Below are 16,878 nucleotides of genomic sequence, written 5' to 3'. Positions count from 1 at the left end.
AAACATGTGACTAACGTCTATGGATTAATCGATTACTGTTTCAAGCACAATAGTATATTAGAAGGTTCAACACGTTCAGTGGGTCAATAAAATTCCCAATTCGAAGTGCAATCTGAAAACCATGCATATATATATACACAATTCGGTATTTGGGTTTCCATCACAAATTAGGAATTTTTCACATGACACAAGACACTGCCAAAAACTTGGGGTGTCAAGTCAAAATGTTTGTTGAACCACATGGCCTTTTACGGTACCATAATCCAAAGCTATCAAAAAATGTTCGCAGCCGCGGTTTAATAATGCACTTCCTTTTTGAGCTTACTTAATTGCATATATAATGTCTTCATCGCGACTTATATATATTACACAAATTGCTTCCATCTATCTGCGCGCGTCTTTAATATTGCTATCAAAGTTTCAACGTTAGCTTGAGAACCACTAGTTTTTAGAGTGGAAAAAGTCTTGCCCAGATCGAACTAATACCTGGCAAAAGATCTTCCTCGCTTGTCTTTCCCCTTTCATACTTGCTAGGATCTCAACATTAGTAGAAAATAAATGTTACGATGTCAACTTCAATTTCTGCTGAATATGCATATGCTGCAGTCATAATTCCTCAATTCGTGGATAATTGATGTATAATTATACGGGTGAACGTCAATAATCATATCTATATATTCCATTGATTAGCCAAAATTTTAGGGTAATCTATAAATTACTCAAAGTTTACTACTCTCCTTCCATCTCGAATTAATTACGTCTCCGTAAGTATTTTAATTAATCTTAACATATTTGTCATTTTCGAAAAAAATTTAAAAAATATTAATTATTTTTCTTATAAATACCTTTATTTATTAATATTTCATATGAATATTTAAATAGATCAAGTTTTGAATTTCTCTTTGTAACAAAAACTAGCTAACAAGCTAAAAATTAATATTTATCTATATATATATATAATTCTAAAAAATAATTAGATGAGGAGATGTTGTGTAGGTAGAATAATTGTAATTTCTACATATTTCCGACATGGTTTGGAAGGTGATTTGGATCCCAATGCATAAGCATGACATATGTGCGAAGAATGGCGCACAGATAGTCAGGTACGTTTACATATCTACAAGTGGGGATTGCTACATTAGTATTTTATTCAAGCTTTAGTTTTCTGGAGGTGACCGACACCTGGCTGCTTCTGCTTAAGAGAGAACAATCATTTAAAATTGATTAAATTACTCATTTCACGATTTTTACCTTTTAGGTTTTATAGTTTCAAATTTCTTATAATTTATATTTTAATTCTCTTTTAATTTTTATAATTTAAATTTTTTTTAAAATTTTTTTAATTTTTATTTTAATTTTTATTTAGTCTTTATAGTTTGAAAATAATATTTTTAATTCTTATAATTTATATTTTAATTACTTTTTAATTTTTATTATAAAAAAATATATAAAAATAATTAACTACAAATTAATTATAAATTATCAATTATTTTTTTTATTATAAATTATCTTACGATAAATTAATTATGAATTATTTATTAATATTTTTGTAATTAATTATAATTAATAATATTACTTATATTTTGATGATAAGGACTAAAAAAAATAAAATATAAAATATAAAGACTAAAAAAACACTTTTAAACTATAGGGATTAAAAATAAATTAAAATATTAATGGTAAAAACTAATACCACAGAGACTACATAAAAATTAAAATATAAGCTTTAAAATCGTGAAACATAAGTAATTTAAGCTTTAAAATATTTGAGTTTTTGAATTTATAATTGCATGAAAAGTATCTTCTGAAAATTAAATAAGGTTAATGATTAATTTAATTCCTGTATTTATTCATACTTTACTGTTTCATTATATAATTAAAAAAAATCATATATTTAAAGTTCTTAGACAAACAAAATTAATACATTTTAATCTTTACATCACTTGTCGATAGTGCTAATTTTGAACTGCTACAAAATTCTTCTTCTAGCCGTGTAAAATAAAATTAAAAAACTGATGATAACAGCACAGTTATTTGTATAACAATTCATATAAAAAAAATATAAAATAAAGAGAGAGAAAGAGAGACGAATATGTGTTAAATAAATTATGCGATAAAAAGAGATAGACACAATAAATATAAATATATTGTTATATCAAATGTTAAATGAGTTATTGTATAAATAACACAACTCTGATAGATAAATTATTTGAAATTTTCTATTATGGAAGAAATATCGGACATTTTACACTGTAAAAAAATTGTAGCATTCTTAACAACAATGTTAATAATAACATTAATATAGCAAAGATCAAAACATTAAACTTACTCGAAACTATAAAACTTAGGAAAAAAAAATTCATATAAAATCAAAACAGTAATATATAGAAAAACATAAGAACCAAGTTAATAGTTAAACAAATTAGCCATAGTGGACTTGGTAAGATACCTTAGCAGTTTATAGCAGTTTATAATCTATTTTGACCAAAATAAGTCTCATTAGTACATAAATTTATGTTAGTAGTTTATAGCTTATTTTCATAAGGTACTTCAAATAGTTTATAAAATTAAAAGTTAACTTATAAACTATTAGTTAGTTTTTTCTATTTTCTCAAAAAAAATCACTAATTTATTAGAAATCTCTTTTTATCTTTTTTTCCCACTAATTTATAAGCCACTAGTTAGCTTATAAAAAAATCAACGAGTATGCAAATGCAACATAAAAATATAATTTTGTATTTTATGTCAATAAATTTTGAACTGCATTACAGTACTCTCGAGGTTTCAAATTCTCATGTCTTATATGTTAAATATTTTTCGGGCTCTTAAGTGTTAAAAAATTTCGCATATATACCGCATGTATATATTAAAATAGGGAAATTGAAAGTTATGGAAAGTTTGCAATTAACTGTAAACAAAGTTACGAATTAATTAATCTCTATTACATGGGGTGATTATAAATTAATAAAAAGAAATTCTATAGACGTCACCCGAAATCTACAGTATCTAGTCATAATTCGTATTTGGAATTGGACAATATTTATATGTTTTTAAAGTGAAGACATGGCAGAAAAAGAACCGATTTGGCATAAATTTTCTTTGCAGATTGTATTCAGTATTCAATGAATGTATATAAATATTTTCTTTTTGCTGGTAGGTAAAGGTATCCTTATTATATTAGCTTCCTTAAAAATGTAAGCAAACTTTTTTACCTACATTTTGACTTTCATACATATCGCAATTGCGTTAGGGATTGGGAGCCTTCTTGCCCGTACATATACAATCTATCATTTACTTTATATTATCGATCATTCACTTTAGTTTATTATTATTATTATTATTATAATAGAGAAAAATACACTCCGTGTCTCTTTACATGTTTTAAACTAAAAAAATTAAAAAAAAAAAACTTACAACATAAGAGTAGAAAATAGTTACTAAGAGAGTTAATAGAAGTTTAAAAACTAATAAATGATAAAATAATGTAAAATTTGTGGATAGAAAAAGAAACATTTTCTTTATTAATAGGATATAGATTATTATATCTTTGATCAGTGTATCATTAATCCTCATGTATAAACAAAATATCCTAATTAAGATTAATTTTAGGTTAAAGTGGTAGTTAAACAAAATATTGTATATATCTTGTATAGTTTATTATGTAAATACTGCACTTGTTAGGGAATGTTTCTAAAAGATGTATGGTATTAAAATATATACTGCGCATTTGTGAAGAAGAGAATTTAAGAGAAGAGAAATATAATCCAAAAGTAATATATTTATGCGCAAGTAGGGATCGATGAGGCATGCATGATCGTGTAAGACGTCATATATATATATAAAGCTTGATACATGTGTCAATTTAAATTCATGTGTTACGAATGAACGTTCTGTACGCATGCTTGAATTCAATGAATTGCACCAAGCTCGATCAATTCAAGTTCCAAAGGGTGCTGTTAGTGTTAATTATACACGACTGTGATTCATATTTCTGATCGATACAGCTCAACTAGACAGTATATTTTGTGACTGGTAAACATGCACAAAAAAATGTTTATAATTAATCTGCATGCATGTATACGTGCCAATTGTATGTGAGGCCACAACAAGTCAAAATCTCACCTAAATGTCCCTAAGAATTTGTCTTGGACACTTGGCGAAAAAATGCAAACTTCATTTGGCTAAAAATGCAGAGTTGCTTCCTAGCATGTTTGCTAGCTCGTAGTTGCACCCAGCTACTCTGTCTTGAACATGTACGTGTAAGTGAACAATCCTTGCCGTATTGCTTCGGCTACACAATAATAGAATATAAAAAGTGAAACTCTTAATTCAAGCAAATACTACTTTAGTATTTGATTTTGAAGTAAATGTTTTTCTTTTTTTAATTTTACTTTTTGCTTTTTTGTGTCTGCTGATCATCAAACACGTTATATATCCTAATGCCAAGCATGATCCTTAATTACGTAATGCTATATACTTGAGTGGCAATCTAACTAATTTTTTAGAAGAAAAAAAGTCTCACTGATGAAGGACTATAATTAAAAATCGGGAAGTAGTTGTTTAGCAAAAACTTACACATTCAACATTGCAATTAACTAATCAGGGACAAGTGTCCCATATTGAGCTGCCACAGTTGCTCCGGTTGCATCATCATAAGAATAAAGTATTGAGATATTTTTACAAAAATAGGTTATTATTCAAGTTAAAAAGTTTATGAACTTATTCATCTATTTTTTTTAGATAAAGGTTCTCACATAAATTCTAATATTTTATGAGGGTCCATATTAAAAGAAAATTTGAATCTCAAAAATAGAAAATGAAAATAAACTAGCTAAAAAAAATTAAAAGGCCTAAAACAAAAAAAATTTAGACCAAACAAATGAAAGGTTTACAAGAATGAAAACACACTGAAAGGATCTAACACTAATTAGTTTGGTTTAGGAGAAAAGCAAAGAAAGGATTGGTAATGGAAAGAAAAGATGAAATAAAGACAATAATATTCTTATTTATTATATATAATATTTTTTTAAGAAAGAAAGACTTATTTATTTCATTTCATTCACAATAACACTTTCAATTCAGTTAGGAATATTATATAAAAATTGTGATGACTAGCATAAAATTCATATGTGCTCTTACAAAATAATGAACAACTTAATTTATTTGTCGTCTAACTAAACATACTACAACGATTGTAAGATGAGGCAGTAGTGTTAAATTTAGAAAAAATTAGCATAATTACTATTCAAACAATCAACTACATATTTACAATCAAGCTCTATAGCAACATGCAACATGCAACATGTTGAGTTGATGTATCCAACTCATCCAAGAGATATATAATATTTTTTATTCAAAATATTTATGTTATATATATATATATATATATATATATATATATATATATAAAAGACGTATCATATAAGAATGATCCTATTATGTGAGAACAAGAATGATCATTCTCATCCGCTTGATTAAGATGAAAAGCTAAAATTAAAATATTAAAGATTCGTTTAACCATAAATCTCTATAAGATTTATCAAACAAAAAAATCAAGTATTTTAAAATTTTAATTTATATCAAGATCGTCACCATAATTATCATCATCATAAATGTGATTTTTTACTTCTCAACAGATTTTACACATGCTATCCCCATTCTTCTTCTCTCTCTCTTTTTTCTTTGAATTTGTATTTCCTCTTCAATCCAAATTAGTTCACCTTATAGAAGAGATATATCGTGTAATTGGCGGGTTGGCTGTGGTTATGAAGCCAATCATAATAAAGTTGATAATTGCGTCAGCAAGAACGTCAAAGCCTATGAATGATTGGAATTTTTTGTTTTTTTATTCATGATTTTAAAATTATGTTAGTGTTGACAATGTGGCACTCGTTCGTTTCTTATCTTTTGCTATGGTTCTTCATCCCGGAGAAAAAGCAGTACAAGAAGAAAGTAGGTGCTGCTCCTTCTTTTTGCCCCCCAACAAAATCATTGTTTTCTGGTCCCATACTCTTTTTCTTGTGCTCTGCCACAAACAATTTAAATTGAAAAAAAAAAGCTTTTTTCAGCAAACATAGAAATTGTCTGCTTCCATTTGTAACTACTAGCTGCGGATGATACTTCCAAACGGGAAACTTTTTTGGTTTTGCTGCAATGAAAAATACCCTTTACTGTATATAATTAAATGTTTATTATCTTTATTATGTTATTTAAAGTAGTGACGATGATAATAATAATTAACTTAATAAATAAAATAAAGCAAATTTGATAGTACAATATAAAATAAAAATATATTTCAAGAACAGCTAGTTAAGAACTTTTTACTGCAACAGTGTCCAGCAAGAAACCACAGGTTTTGTCATTTTCCGTACATCAAGCCTTTTTGTTTTGATTCATAGCTTCAGTTATGCTGACATAAAGCCCAAAAAACTTTACTGTGCCCTCTGTTTGTAAATAGTGATCAAATAGTATTAATACTAGTTTTGAGTTTTGACTATCTTGCTTCTAAATGAAATAATGTCACTTGAATATCCCTATGAGATTCTTCAAAGATTGATCAGTATCATCACTGCCGTATAAACTCATTTGTTGGAAATAATTCAAAATAATTCAAGTTCCAGATCGTTATTTTTCATATTGACAAATCAATTTTCAATGTATGATGAATTATGATGTTTTCATTATCATTATCTCATTTTCATTTAATAATTAAAGATAACAAAAAATAACAATAAAAACTTCTCAAAAAAGAATTCATACATGTGAAATAAATAAAACTTTATAACTTCATATTATAGTATGGAGGCATTATATATAAATCCTCCGGTTGAATTGAAAGAAAGAAAATGGAAGAAGAGAAAAAAAAATTGAATTGAGAAAAAAATAAAAGAAAAGAAAATTTTAAAATTTTGTCTCTAGAAGTCAATATTTCTCTTCCTATTTTTCTCTTCATTTCTCAAACCAAACAATAAAATGTACATTATTATTCGTATTTTTTTTTTCTTTCTTTTCATCTAAACGTACAAAAAAATATCATAAGAGCGGGGAGAAGATCTAGAACTTCCATTTCTAGATGAAAAATGATGAACCATATGGATCTAAGCTAGTCCTTTTACATTTGGCGAGCTGTTGCAGAATTATTGGTCCATAATCAACATATTGGGGTTAGAATGCCCAGAAGGGACAATGGGGCACACAAGACTCGAGAGAGTGTGTGTGTGTGCAAGTAACCAAATCATAACTTGATAGCCACCAACCGCAATTAGTGCTCTACAGATGGCTATATTCTGCTCACTGCATACACATAGCTTTGGCCCATTGATCATACTATTTCAATAATTAATATCAATTAATATTATAAGATAATTATATTAGTTATTTATTATTAGTGGGTTTATATGATCAAACTAAATGAGTCCATTAGATAAACAAATCAGATGATATGGACTTAAATGAACAGATGTGTTGGTCCATTAGGAGATATTGAAAATCCTATTAGATTAACACGCTATAAAAAAACTATTATCCCTAGTATATCAAGCCGTCACATATAGTTTTATTCTTCCATCTAAAGAGAGTTATTAAAGTTCTATTAAGGAATAAAGATGTTCCGATTAAGGAAGAACCATGAAATCATCGATTATTTACGGATTCAGATTCCACTGCATTTGTTGATCAATCATTATGGATCCAGATATTCCTAAAACTCTTCCTAGTAATATAATGTAATATATTCTTGGTGTTTAATAGTATTTTATAAGAATTCCTTAAAAGTCCAACCCATACCCCACAAAAACTAGCAAAAAGAAGGGTCTATGAGAAATAATGCATGCAGTCAAACTCCTCTTTTGATTCACAAACAAATATCTCCTCCCATGTAGCTCAATGATGGAACAAGATGAGGTATCATGCAGCTTCATACCTATATCTATTTAAGCATTGATTCTATATATATATATATATGTATGTATATATTGTCTTTAACAATAAATGATAATTATTATGAGTTGTTTTGTGACAAATTCTAATTAACTTCTTTGGCCACATGACTTCATATCTTCTATAAGTGGATTAATAATTTTTCTCTGGTCCGACAGGTGTTTGAAGTGATTTTGTGGGGATGATGTTGTTGAATTGACAATATTAATCTAGGAAATGTAGTGTACGTGTCGGGTGCTGGTGCACTGTAGAGTACAAAACAATGAAGATGAGGATAATGCTGAGATATGGATATATGATGCAACCAATAATTGCAATTTCTAGAGCTGTCACGCTTCTTAAGCGTTGCTAATTGCGGTCTGCATACTCAGTTGAGAACAAGAGTAACGTCAAAATCCAACACATGGTTATTTCCAATGACATGACCGGATCAATGTAAGAAAAATCAATACCGTGTGGTACCAGAGATTTCTGGGTTTAGTAAGATCAGCAAAACCATGCGTACATGCAGACATTTGGTAAGACTTATTAGGTTGTGTTTGAAAACCTGTTTACTTACGCTCAATGTTAATCTATGGTGAGAGAAGTATTGACGTTAAACTTGCTTTAGAAGGTGGGAATCGAAGGATGCAAAACAAACACACTCTTGGATTCTGTACCTTTTATAATTAAAGAAACCTTACTTAATTGGATATCCTATGTAATGTGTGGATATATATAGATGGTTCTAAACAAAAATAAATAAATTAATCAATTTATTTTAAAATTTACTGAATATTTTCCTTATCAAATTTCATTTATTTTATAATTTATTAATAACATTTATATTGGAAAATGTAAATAGCAATAAAGAAAATTAGAGGATAAAAATAACATCAAAATTCAAAGAGATTAACTTTTTTTCAAAGAAAAAAGACGTAAATTGCGATACACAAATAATGAGTTTGTCATATTCAAAATGCTTCATTTTTTAATCATGCATATAGAATTGGATATATAACCAGATTATACCAATAAATAGAGCACCCCTTTTTCTAACTACACCCTCATATTCCCCTTTTACTCTCTGGAAATGTGTTTTCAGAATTACATATACATATTTTGTAATATATCTTTAAAATTATTATAATTCATAATTTCAGAGATATACTTCTGAAATAAATATATATTTTTAATAAAATATCACTTAAGAATTAAAATGATTGACAAAAAAAATGATAAATGTTTTTCTTATACCATTGTTTGATAGTTTTATTTTTATCTTATTATTACTGTTCTTTAACTCTTATTTAAAATCTTATTATCATCTTATATCTTTATTATTCTTTAAATTCTAATTTTAAATTATTTTCATCATATATTCATTATATAATATTGTGTTTTCATCATTATTATATAATATTTTATTTTTTCCTTCATATGGCAATGTGTTTCAATGTATATTCATCACTGACTTCATGTAAAACTGAATTGTTGATGTAGACTTGATTAAAAAATGAATGAATGCACTTAAAGAAAAGAAATCATCGTCAAAAACTTTGCTTTGTGATCAAGGTGTATAATATATGAAGTTAGTAATGAACATATCTTAAAATGCAATGTCACATGAAGGAGAACATAAAATATTGTATAATAACAATGAAAGCATAGTATTATATAACGAATATATGATAAAGATAGTTTAAACTTAGGATTTAAAGAATAATAAAGATAAGATAAAAATAAAATTTTATATAAAATTTAAAGAACATTAATGATAGGATAAAAATAAGGCTAACAAACATGGATATAAGATAAGCGTTTATCAATTTTCTTTCTTTTTTTAGTTGATCATCTTAATTTTTAAATGATATTTTATTTAAAAATATATATCTATGGAACTATGAATCATAGTTTCAGAGATACATTTTCATAATAGGTATACGTAATTTCAGAAACACATTTTTGAAAAGCAAAAGTGATATACTTCTTTTGAGAAATAGAATATAATGGATAATTGAGAAGAAAAAAGGGGATACAAGAGGAGTATAAATAGCAACAGCCTAAATAGAAGCAGGCCTCTCATCTAATACTTGTAAGCTCATCTTACTTGAACCTCTCTTTTCCTCTTCGCACTGCCTGCCAAAAAGTCTTGCACATACGTATAATTTGACAATTGTTATTCATACTTCCTAGTTTTATTAATATACTTTTTTTTATATTTTTTTTCTTTAAAAAATTTCCTTTTTCTCAAAACTACTTTTTGAAAAGGGCTAAAATTTCAACACATTCTAAAAAGTAGTTTTTACTTGTATTTAAATGTTAATGGGAACATTTGTATCGTTTGGAATAGTCCATGACGATAACATCGTAGTTTCAAAGAACTTGAATGCTTCGCTATGCTTCTTATTGTCATAAGAAATTTACTTCTCAACTAGAGTGAATACTTCACTTGAAAGATTTGTCATCATTGTGATTGAACTGTAGGTGCATCCACAGGATAAATATTCCTACAACTTACAAAATCACATAATTTTCACTTTTCTGCTAGATTTGTTTTTTGAAGAAATAAAAAAAGTAAGTATATCAACTTCTAGCAAATGCAAAACAACTTAAAGACAATTCTAGTCCCCATTTCTTTCTCCTGAAAATTGGCTTTCAAAATATACTCTCTGAAATGTGATAATTTTTTAACATTTTCAGAAATTACTTTTTGGAACGTTAGAATTTTAACCCTTCCAACAAGCAGTACTTACCGAAATGAGTAACGCATTCGAAAAAGTAATTTCCAGAAAAAATAATATTTTTAATAACATTGAGGTGTAAATATCAATTGCCTGTAACTTTCTAAAGCCCATGCGACGATCCTCTGTTTGGTCTTCCTCAAGTTGAAAAACTTGACGTTGATTAGAAAAGATTGGAAACAGCTGAAAAGAATAGCGTGACAATCAGCAAAGGCAGAAAGAGCTGAAGGTGTGACACAAAAGTAGCAAATTTCAGCATTAGCGTAGAAAATGGAGTTCGTTCCTGAAGAAGGCAAGCACCTTCACGAGGATTGCTCCACTCTGATTTTGGTTTGTTCGTTTTTTAGGGTTTCGCCCACTCTTTATTTCCAATTCATTCATCTATCTTTTACACCGTTGTGTATTATCTCTATTCTGCAAAAAAGACATTAACTTTTCATCTATTTATTTCATTGATGTATTAGAAATGTAGGGTTAGCTCAATTTTATACCCAACTATCAACTATTAGTCTGGTGCTTAAGTATGTTTACGTATGTTGCATGATTTTAAGTAATTTGTGTGTGTTTTCAGCCTGCTCTGTCAATTGGCAATGTGGGGCAGCTGGTTGCAGATCTTTTGATTTCATCAATGGGATCAGAGAGAGTTGGGTATTTGGATGATCCTAACGTTTTGCCCTGTGTTGGCAATGATGCTTATGGACCCTTTCCTCAAGGAGACCTTGCACTTCCTCTTGAAGGTGCTCCTTTGCTTTGTGCCTTTTTATTTGTTTCTTTTTAATCTCGAATTCTCTGCTCTTTCTTATCATTTCTTTGCAGCTTATGATTCCCTTTCTAATGCTCTCACTATCATCCAACAGAGATCGCCGGTGGTTAAGGTATCACCCGAGGCTGCATCTACTTTTTTCTTTTTATTTTACATTACTTGCCTGAATCTAATGTGCTGATTTTCTGGCTAGTGTATCATTATAAGTCATTTGCAATGTGTGGATTGTTCTTTATAAGCTTAGTTGTTGGTACACGGTAGTAAATATTAAATATAGAGAAGCTGAGGCTTCAGTTTTACACTGTTAACCTTTTTTGTGTTCATGAGCATTAACTTCAGGCCCCTTTGTTCTGTCATTCAAGTTTGATATTGAGTGTTTGTGCTCGTTATCACCTAGTTATTATTCCCTGCAGCATATTATCTCCTTCAGGAGTAATCAATAGATTATCATTGGTTTATAATGGTTAGTTATATTACTAGACTAGTGTTCTTGTATATTTTCATGTTGAACATCACAGCTGTTGCCCTACTAATCAGAACTGCCCAAGGCTGTGCATATTTCTTTTATGGTTGGTTTGCCTTCCCCCTTCAAAAGTGGAGGGGGTAAATTCCTAGGATGTGCTTTATATGAACAACTCTTTTTCTGAAATCTGAAATTGATACTTCAACTTTAAAAGGCTATGCCAAATACGCGATTGATTCTTAATGTAGTTTTGAAGAGTGATATGTTTAATTACTTCCTAATTTATGGATCAACAATAACATAGAATTGTGGGTATTTGACTAGTGATTTGGCTGAAATAACTTACAATTTACTGTGCATGCCACTTGTTAATATTAATCTTCTTGATTCTTTTGCACTATATACCTCACGTCCTCACCTTAATGTTAGTTCCTTGCTTAATATTTTATGTTAGCTTTAATGGTGGAATTAATACAAGTAATTCTGGAATCTGTTAGAAGAAATTGCACTAATACATGGTCACTTGAATAGGGTATGATGATTGAGTTTGCAAAAAATATGGCTGATTTTCTTGCTGGTAGTGGAAAGAAGCATATTATTGTTCTCTCCAGCTTAGATTTTGGAAAATGGCAAAAAGTTGACATGTCAAGGTGAGGCAGTATATTTCAAAATAGCACTTATTTGTAATTAAGATATTTAATTCATTTATTTCTATGGTTGTCAACTTGTCATATTGGTTTAGGAAATTGCATTGTGAAACTTCCCATTCTGATATTGGCGATCATATTAGTGGCTTGCAGATTCATTACCTTTCTAGTGCCAACAGCAATGGAACAGATGAAAACTGTGAACAGCTTGGGTGGAAGAAACTTCAGGAGTATGACCCTTCTCAAAAGCATTGGAAACATCTTAGTGATTTAGCTGAAGGAAATGTAACTCTGGAAGATATTACTTCTGTAGAAGATGAGCTAGAAGAAGAAAATTATTATGCTAGCTTGCCTTTTGCTGCACTTTTTTCTTTTCTCAAGGTAACTTACATGCATTTAAATCTGATGATGCCATATTTCTTGTTACTCCTGTAATCATTTAAGTAAGGAAAGGAAAAAAAAGTTCTCATCACTTAACAAATTTGTGATATGATTGGTTCCTGATGTCCTGAACTTTCTTTAAAAAGAATTCCTTCTAATTGGAAGTAGTTTTCCTAACACGGCATGCTCCATTTTGTTTGCATGCCATGATAAAGGCTCTACCTTGATTGCATGCCGTGAAAGGTGAGGCCAAGTGCAATAGAAATTGTTTTCATATGAAGAATAAATCTCCATGCCAGAGAATAGTAAAAGATAATAGCTTAATTGCTCACCGTTTTATTTTAAAACAAAAAGTAAAAAAAAAATAAGGGGAGCAGGGTGGTTATCCCTTACCTTTTCATTGCAAAATTGCAGAAATAGAGCATTAATTAATATGGATTGATGATGGATATAAGGTTTTGGTTTAATGTATCAGGCTAAAGGTTTGAAGGTCACATGCTTGTTATGTTATTGCTCAGAAGGGGACAACATATCAGATGCTTTTCAATTAGGCGATGCAGTATGTAAACTTCTCCAGCTGAATCATCCTATTACTGGTGAGCTTTCTTTATCTTTGTTGTCTTTTCTTTTTTTTTTTTGTAATGATTTGTACGATTTATTTATCTTTGTCGTCTTCTATAACGTTTCATTGTTTTTTTTATCAATTGTTTGTTATTTAGCTAAATAATTCATGCATTATTGCATTTGTTTGAATAAATGCACTGTGAAGTTGATGGATTAATTGGTTCAGACAAAAATTGTCTTATCATGACAAGTAATGATGATGTCCAATATCTTTGTTTCCAAGGATGTTATTATGATTCACTATTTTTTTTTTTTATCTCCCAAACGTCACGACATGATATTTCTGCGCCGATTTTTCACTTGAATGTGGATTTTGAAGATTAATATTTCTAGTCCCTTGTCCAATTGTTGAGGCTATTTGTCTCTCCTGGAACCATTTCCATCTGAATGATAAATATCCCTAGCTCTCTGCACTGTACACACAATACAAGCTGTTCCTCAATTCCCTTTTAGTATTTATCGTATCAAAATCCACGCAAGTTAAAGATTTAAATGTAACAAAGTGAATAGACATGTTTGTAAGTAAAAAAATTAAAAAAAAAAGATAGAAATATTTGCTATAATTGCATTTTCAGGAATTGCTAATATTTTCCTATATTTGCTATAATTGCATTTTCAGGAATTGAAAGTGGCAAATGGAGAGTTCCACTTTCTTGGATGACTGTGTATGGACCACCCCTAGATGTGTCCATCTTCTAAGGTTGGATTGATGTACTAATTTGTAAAATTAAATGGTGGCTGAAGATAAAAATTATGGTTTTAGAATTTTCTCTCTTTTTTGGAATCAAACACGATATGTGTTATGATGTGATGTGCGTTTAGAAGTGAAGGATCAAGGATCCTTTGATTCGCAAAATTGTAGGAAACAGCACAGGATAGAACAAATGCTTCAAATTTTGTTACTCACAGTAACATGGAATAATTTTAGGTTCCAAATACAAAGTACTAAAAGACACTCATATTCTTATCTCATTTTTTTTTCCATATTTTCTCTCCCCACTCACGTATCCTCCACTATCCCTTTCACAAAACTGTATCAAAACTGTGCTTATGCTTTTCAACTCGTTTTTCTGTGATTTGAAAATTTGGAAGAGCGGCATGTTTTTCACCGTCAACCTCAGTAAAGCTATAAAAAAGGATCCAAATATTCAATTGAATGGGGTTTAGGAGTTTTTTCAATTGCAAATAAGTGGTACTGGTATCAATTCTTCAATTGGAATTGAAACCCTCACGTTAATTTCTTAGATCTCTTTCGTATTCATGGTAATTGAATTTCTTGAATTGAAACCCTAACAGTTGCTTACATAATTGCGCAAGATGAGTTAAATTAGTGAATCCAAATGCTATTGATGTATATTATTTTATAATAATAATAATAATAATGATGATGATGATGATGATATTAAAATAAAATTATATTTAATTAACTAATATTAAAATGGGTATTTAAGTAAATTTAATATTAGTTTGCTAGTGTTATCCGTTGTTTATCAAACAATGTACAACATGAAAAGTTATTCTGTAAGCAGTGTGGGGATTTTGTCTTCTGAAGGTTATTAATTATAGTTACCCCGTGACATGGTTATAGATTATTAAAAAGAAACTTTTGAATTAAAAAAATTATATCATTTCAAAAGATTTTTAACTTTTTTTTTAAAGCTTTTTTATTTTTTATTTTAATTTTAAAGTAGTTTTCAAGATTAATAAAAAAAAAAACTAGCTCAAATTATGAGTTTTATCTCTTTTCGTTGAGTTTGCGTTTCAAAATGTTGAAAATAAAGTTTGAATTGTAAGTAGTACTGCTTATGAACTTAAATATAAGTAAAATTAATTATTTTTTGTGCTAATTAATAACATGCAATTCTACTAATTATATTTTATTGTAAATATATTTCTCTTATTTATAAACTCTATGATATCCAAATCCAATTCTAGTAACATGCAATTCCACACTACACTTTGTAGACGCAGCTCACCCAGCATCTACGAAGGTTTATCCTCCGCAGGTAAAATTACACTTTACGTATTATCTCTTCATGTTACCAACTACCAAGTAACTCGAACCGGATACCTATGATTTCTGACTAACTAACTGAGAGTATGTTATCTGTAATAGGTACTGGAATTCTGGACGAAGCGGAGCGCGTGGGGATGAAGCGTGTCACAACCTTGTGTGTTCATGTTATCGTTCAACGCGCAGGGTGGGTTAGTGAACCAGTTTCCGATTTTGATAAAGTGGCTGGGGAGGGTTTGCACAAGCAGCTGGCGGAGGAGATCAGGAGCGTTGTTGCAGCATGTAGTTGGGGACCATTGTTTTCAGCCAAGCTGGAGTGCTCTTCAGTCATGGATTAAGATTAGCTATATATTGGTCATGGCTTTAGGCATATATTATATGGGGATTACTATTCACCCAAATCCATTTGTTATTGGTCCCTATTAAGGGGTTCACACTATTTCTTTCCCCAGATACCCTTTTCACATAGATATGAGTATATTGTATAATTGTGCAACAAATTGTTTACTGAAGGGTGCAAATAAAAAATAAGCAACAGAAACATAATTATGCTATATAATTGTACAACAAAATCGTGTTTTCTTTTTTTTTTTTTTAAAAAAAGGTGTGAGAAAAAATAATAAAAGCATGATTCCATTGAATACCATACAACTGAATTTCGTTTCTGTTATTTTTGAAGAGGTGCAAAAAAAACCAGTGAAAGCACTATTTTGTTACACATTATACGAAATCATGTTTCTGTTTCTTTTTAAAGGAGATGCAAAAAAAAAAAAATAATGGAATTATGATTCTTTTTTTCATTGTTTTTTTTTCAGCCCAAAAACAAAAACTGCCCTTCTGTTACCCATTTTCATCTTCTTCTTCCTCTACAAGAACATATCTAATGATGGTGGGGGTGCGCGAAACAAGGGAAGGAATGTGACAATGTGGTGGTGTTTGGACACGGTGCTGAGGATGTTTGGTGCTGGTTGGGCCGGTGAGGGGTCTCATGCTCGCATATCTGAAGTTGACACTGATCGTGATATTGCGTTCAAATTTGACTGGTGAAGGGGTCGTGCGATTCAAATCTGACCAATGAGAGGATTGCACAGTGAGGCAATGACACAGTGAGGGGGTCCATTTTTTTTTAAGTAGAAGCAATTTTGGCAAACTAATTATATAAATAAGACTAATATATATTAGATCATGTATAATTAATTTATATAAAATTTATTAAAAAAATATTTTTAACTTATGCATAAGTTAATTTTAACTTTTAAAAAAATTAATTTTTTTTTATCCAAACATACTTAACTTTGCAACGTTTTCCTGCAATTAATTTTCAC

At 29.4% G+C, this 16,878-nt stretch overlaps 2 protein-coding genes across 2 annotated transcripts; both read left to right on the top strand.

Annotated features, from left to right (window-relative positions):
• Positions 1-10,757: 10,757 nt before the first annotated feature.
• On the top strand, positions 10,758-14,498 carry LOC100799566 (proteasome assembly chaperone 2). Its single transcript, XM_003541057.5, has 7 exons — positions 10,758-10,991; positions 11,233-11,398; positions 11,478-11,536; positions 12,419-12,537; positions 12,678-12,915; positions 13,391-13,511; positions 14,159-14,498. The coding sequence occupies exons 1-7, from the start codon at positions 10,932-10,934 to the stop codon at positions 14,236-14,238; spliced, it is 843 nt and encodes a 280-aa protein (XP_003541105.1). The 5' UTR covers positions 10,758-10,931; the 3' UTR covers positions 14,239-14,498.
• An 851-nt stretch (positions 14,499-15,349) lies between these two features.
• Positions 15,350-16,096, top strand: LOC102668110 (uncharacterized). Its single transcript, XM_006592058.3, has 2 exons — positions 15,350-15,545; positions 15,656-16,096. The coding sequence occupies exons 1-2, from the start codon at positions 15,452-15,454 to the stop codon at positions 15,889-15,891; spliced, it is 330 nt and encodes a 109-aa protein (XP_006592121.1). The 5' UTR covers positions 15,350-15,451; the 3' UTR covers positions 15,892-16,096.
• Positions 16,097-16,878: the final 782 nt, after the last annotated feature.

Source organism: Glycine max, chromosome 12, assembly GCF_000004515.6.
Source record: "Glycine max cultivar Williams 82 chromosome 12, Glycine_max_v4.0, whole genome shotgun sequence".
Taxonomy (NCBI): Eukaryota; Viridiplantae; Streptophyta; class Magnoliopsida; order Fabales; family Fabaceae; genus Glycine; species Glycine max.
Note: the sequence above shows the minus strand (reverse complement) of the source record. Positions and strands in the feature narration are given on the sequence as shown.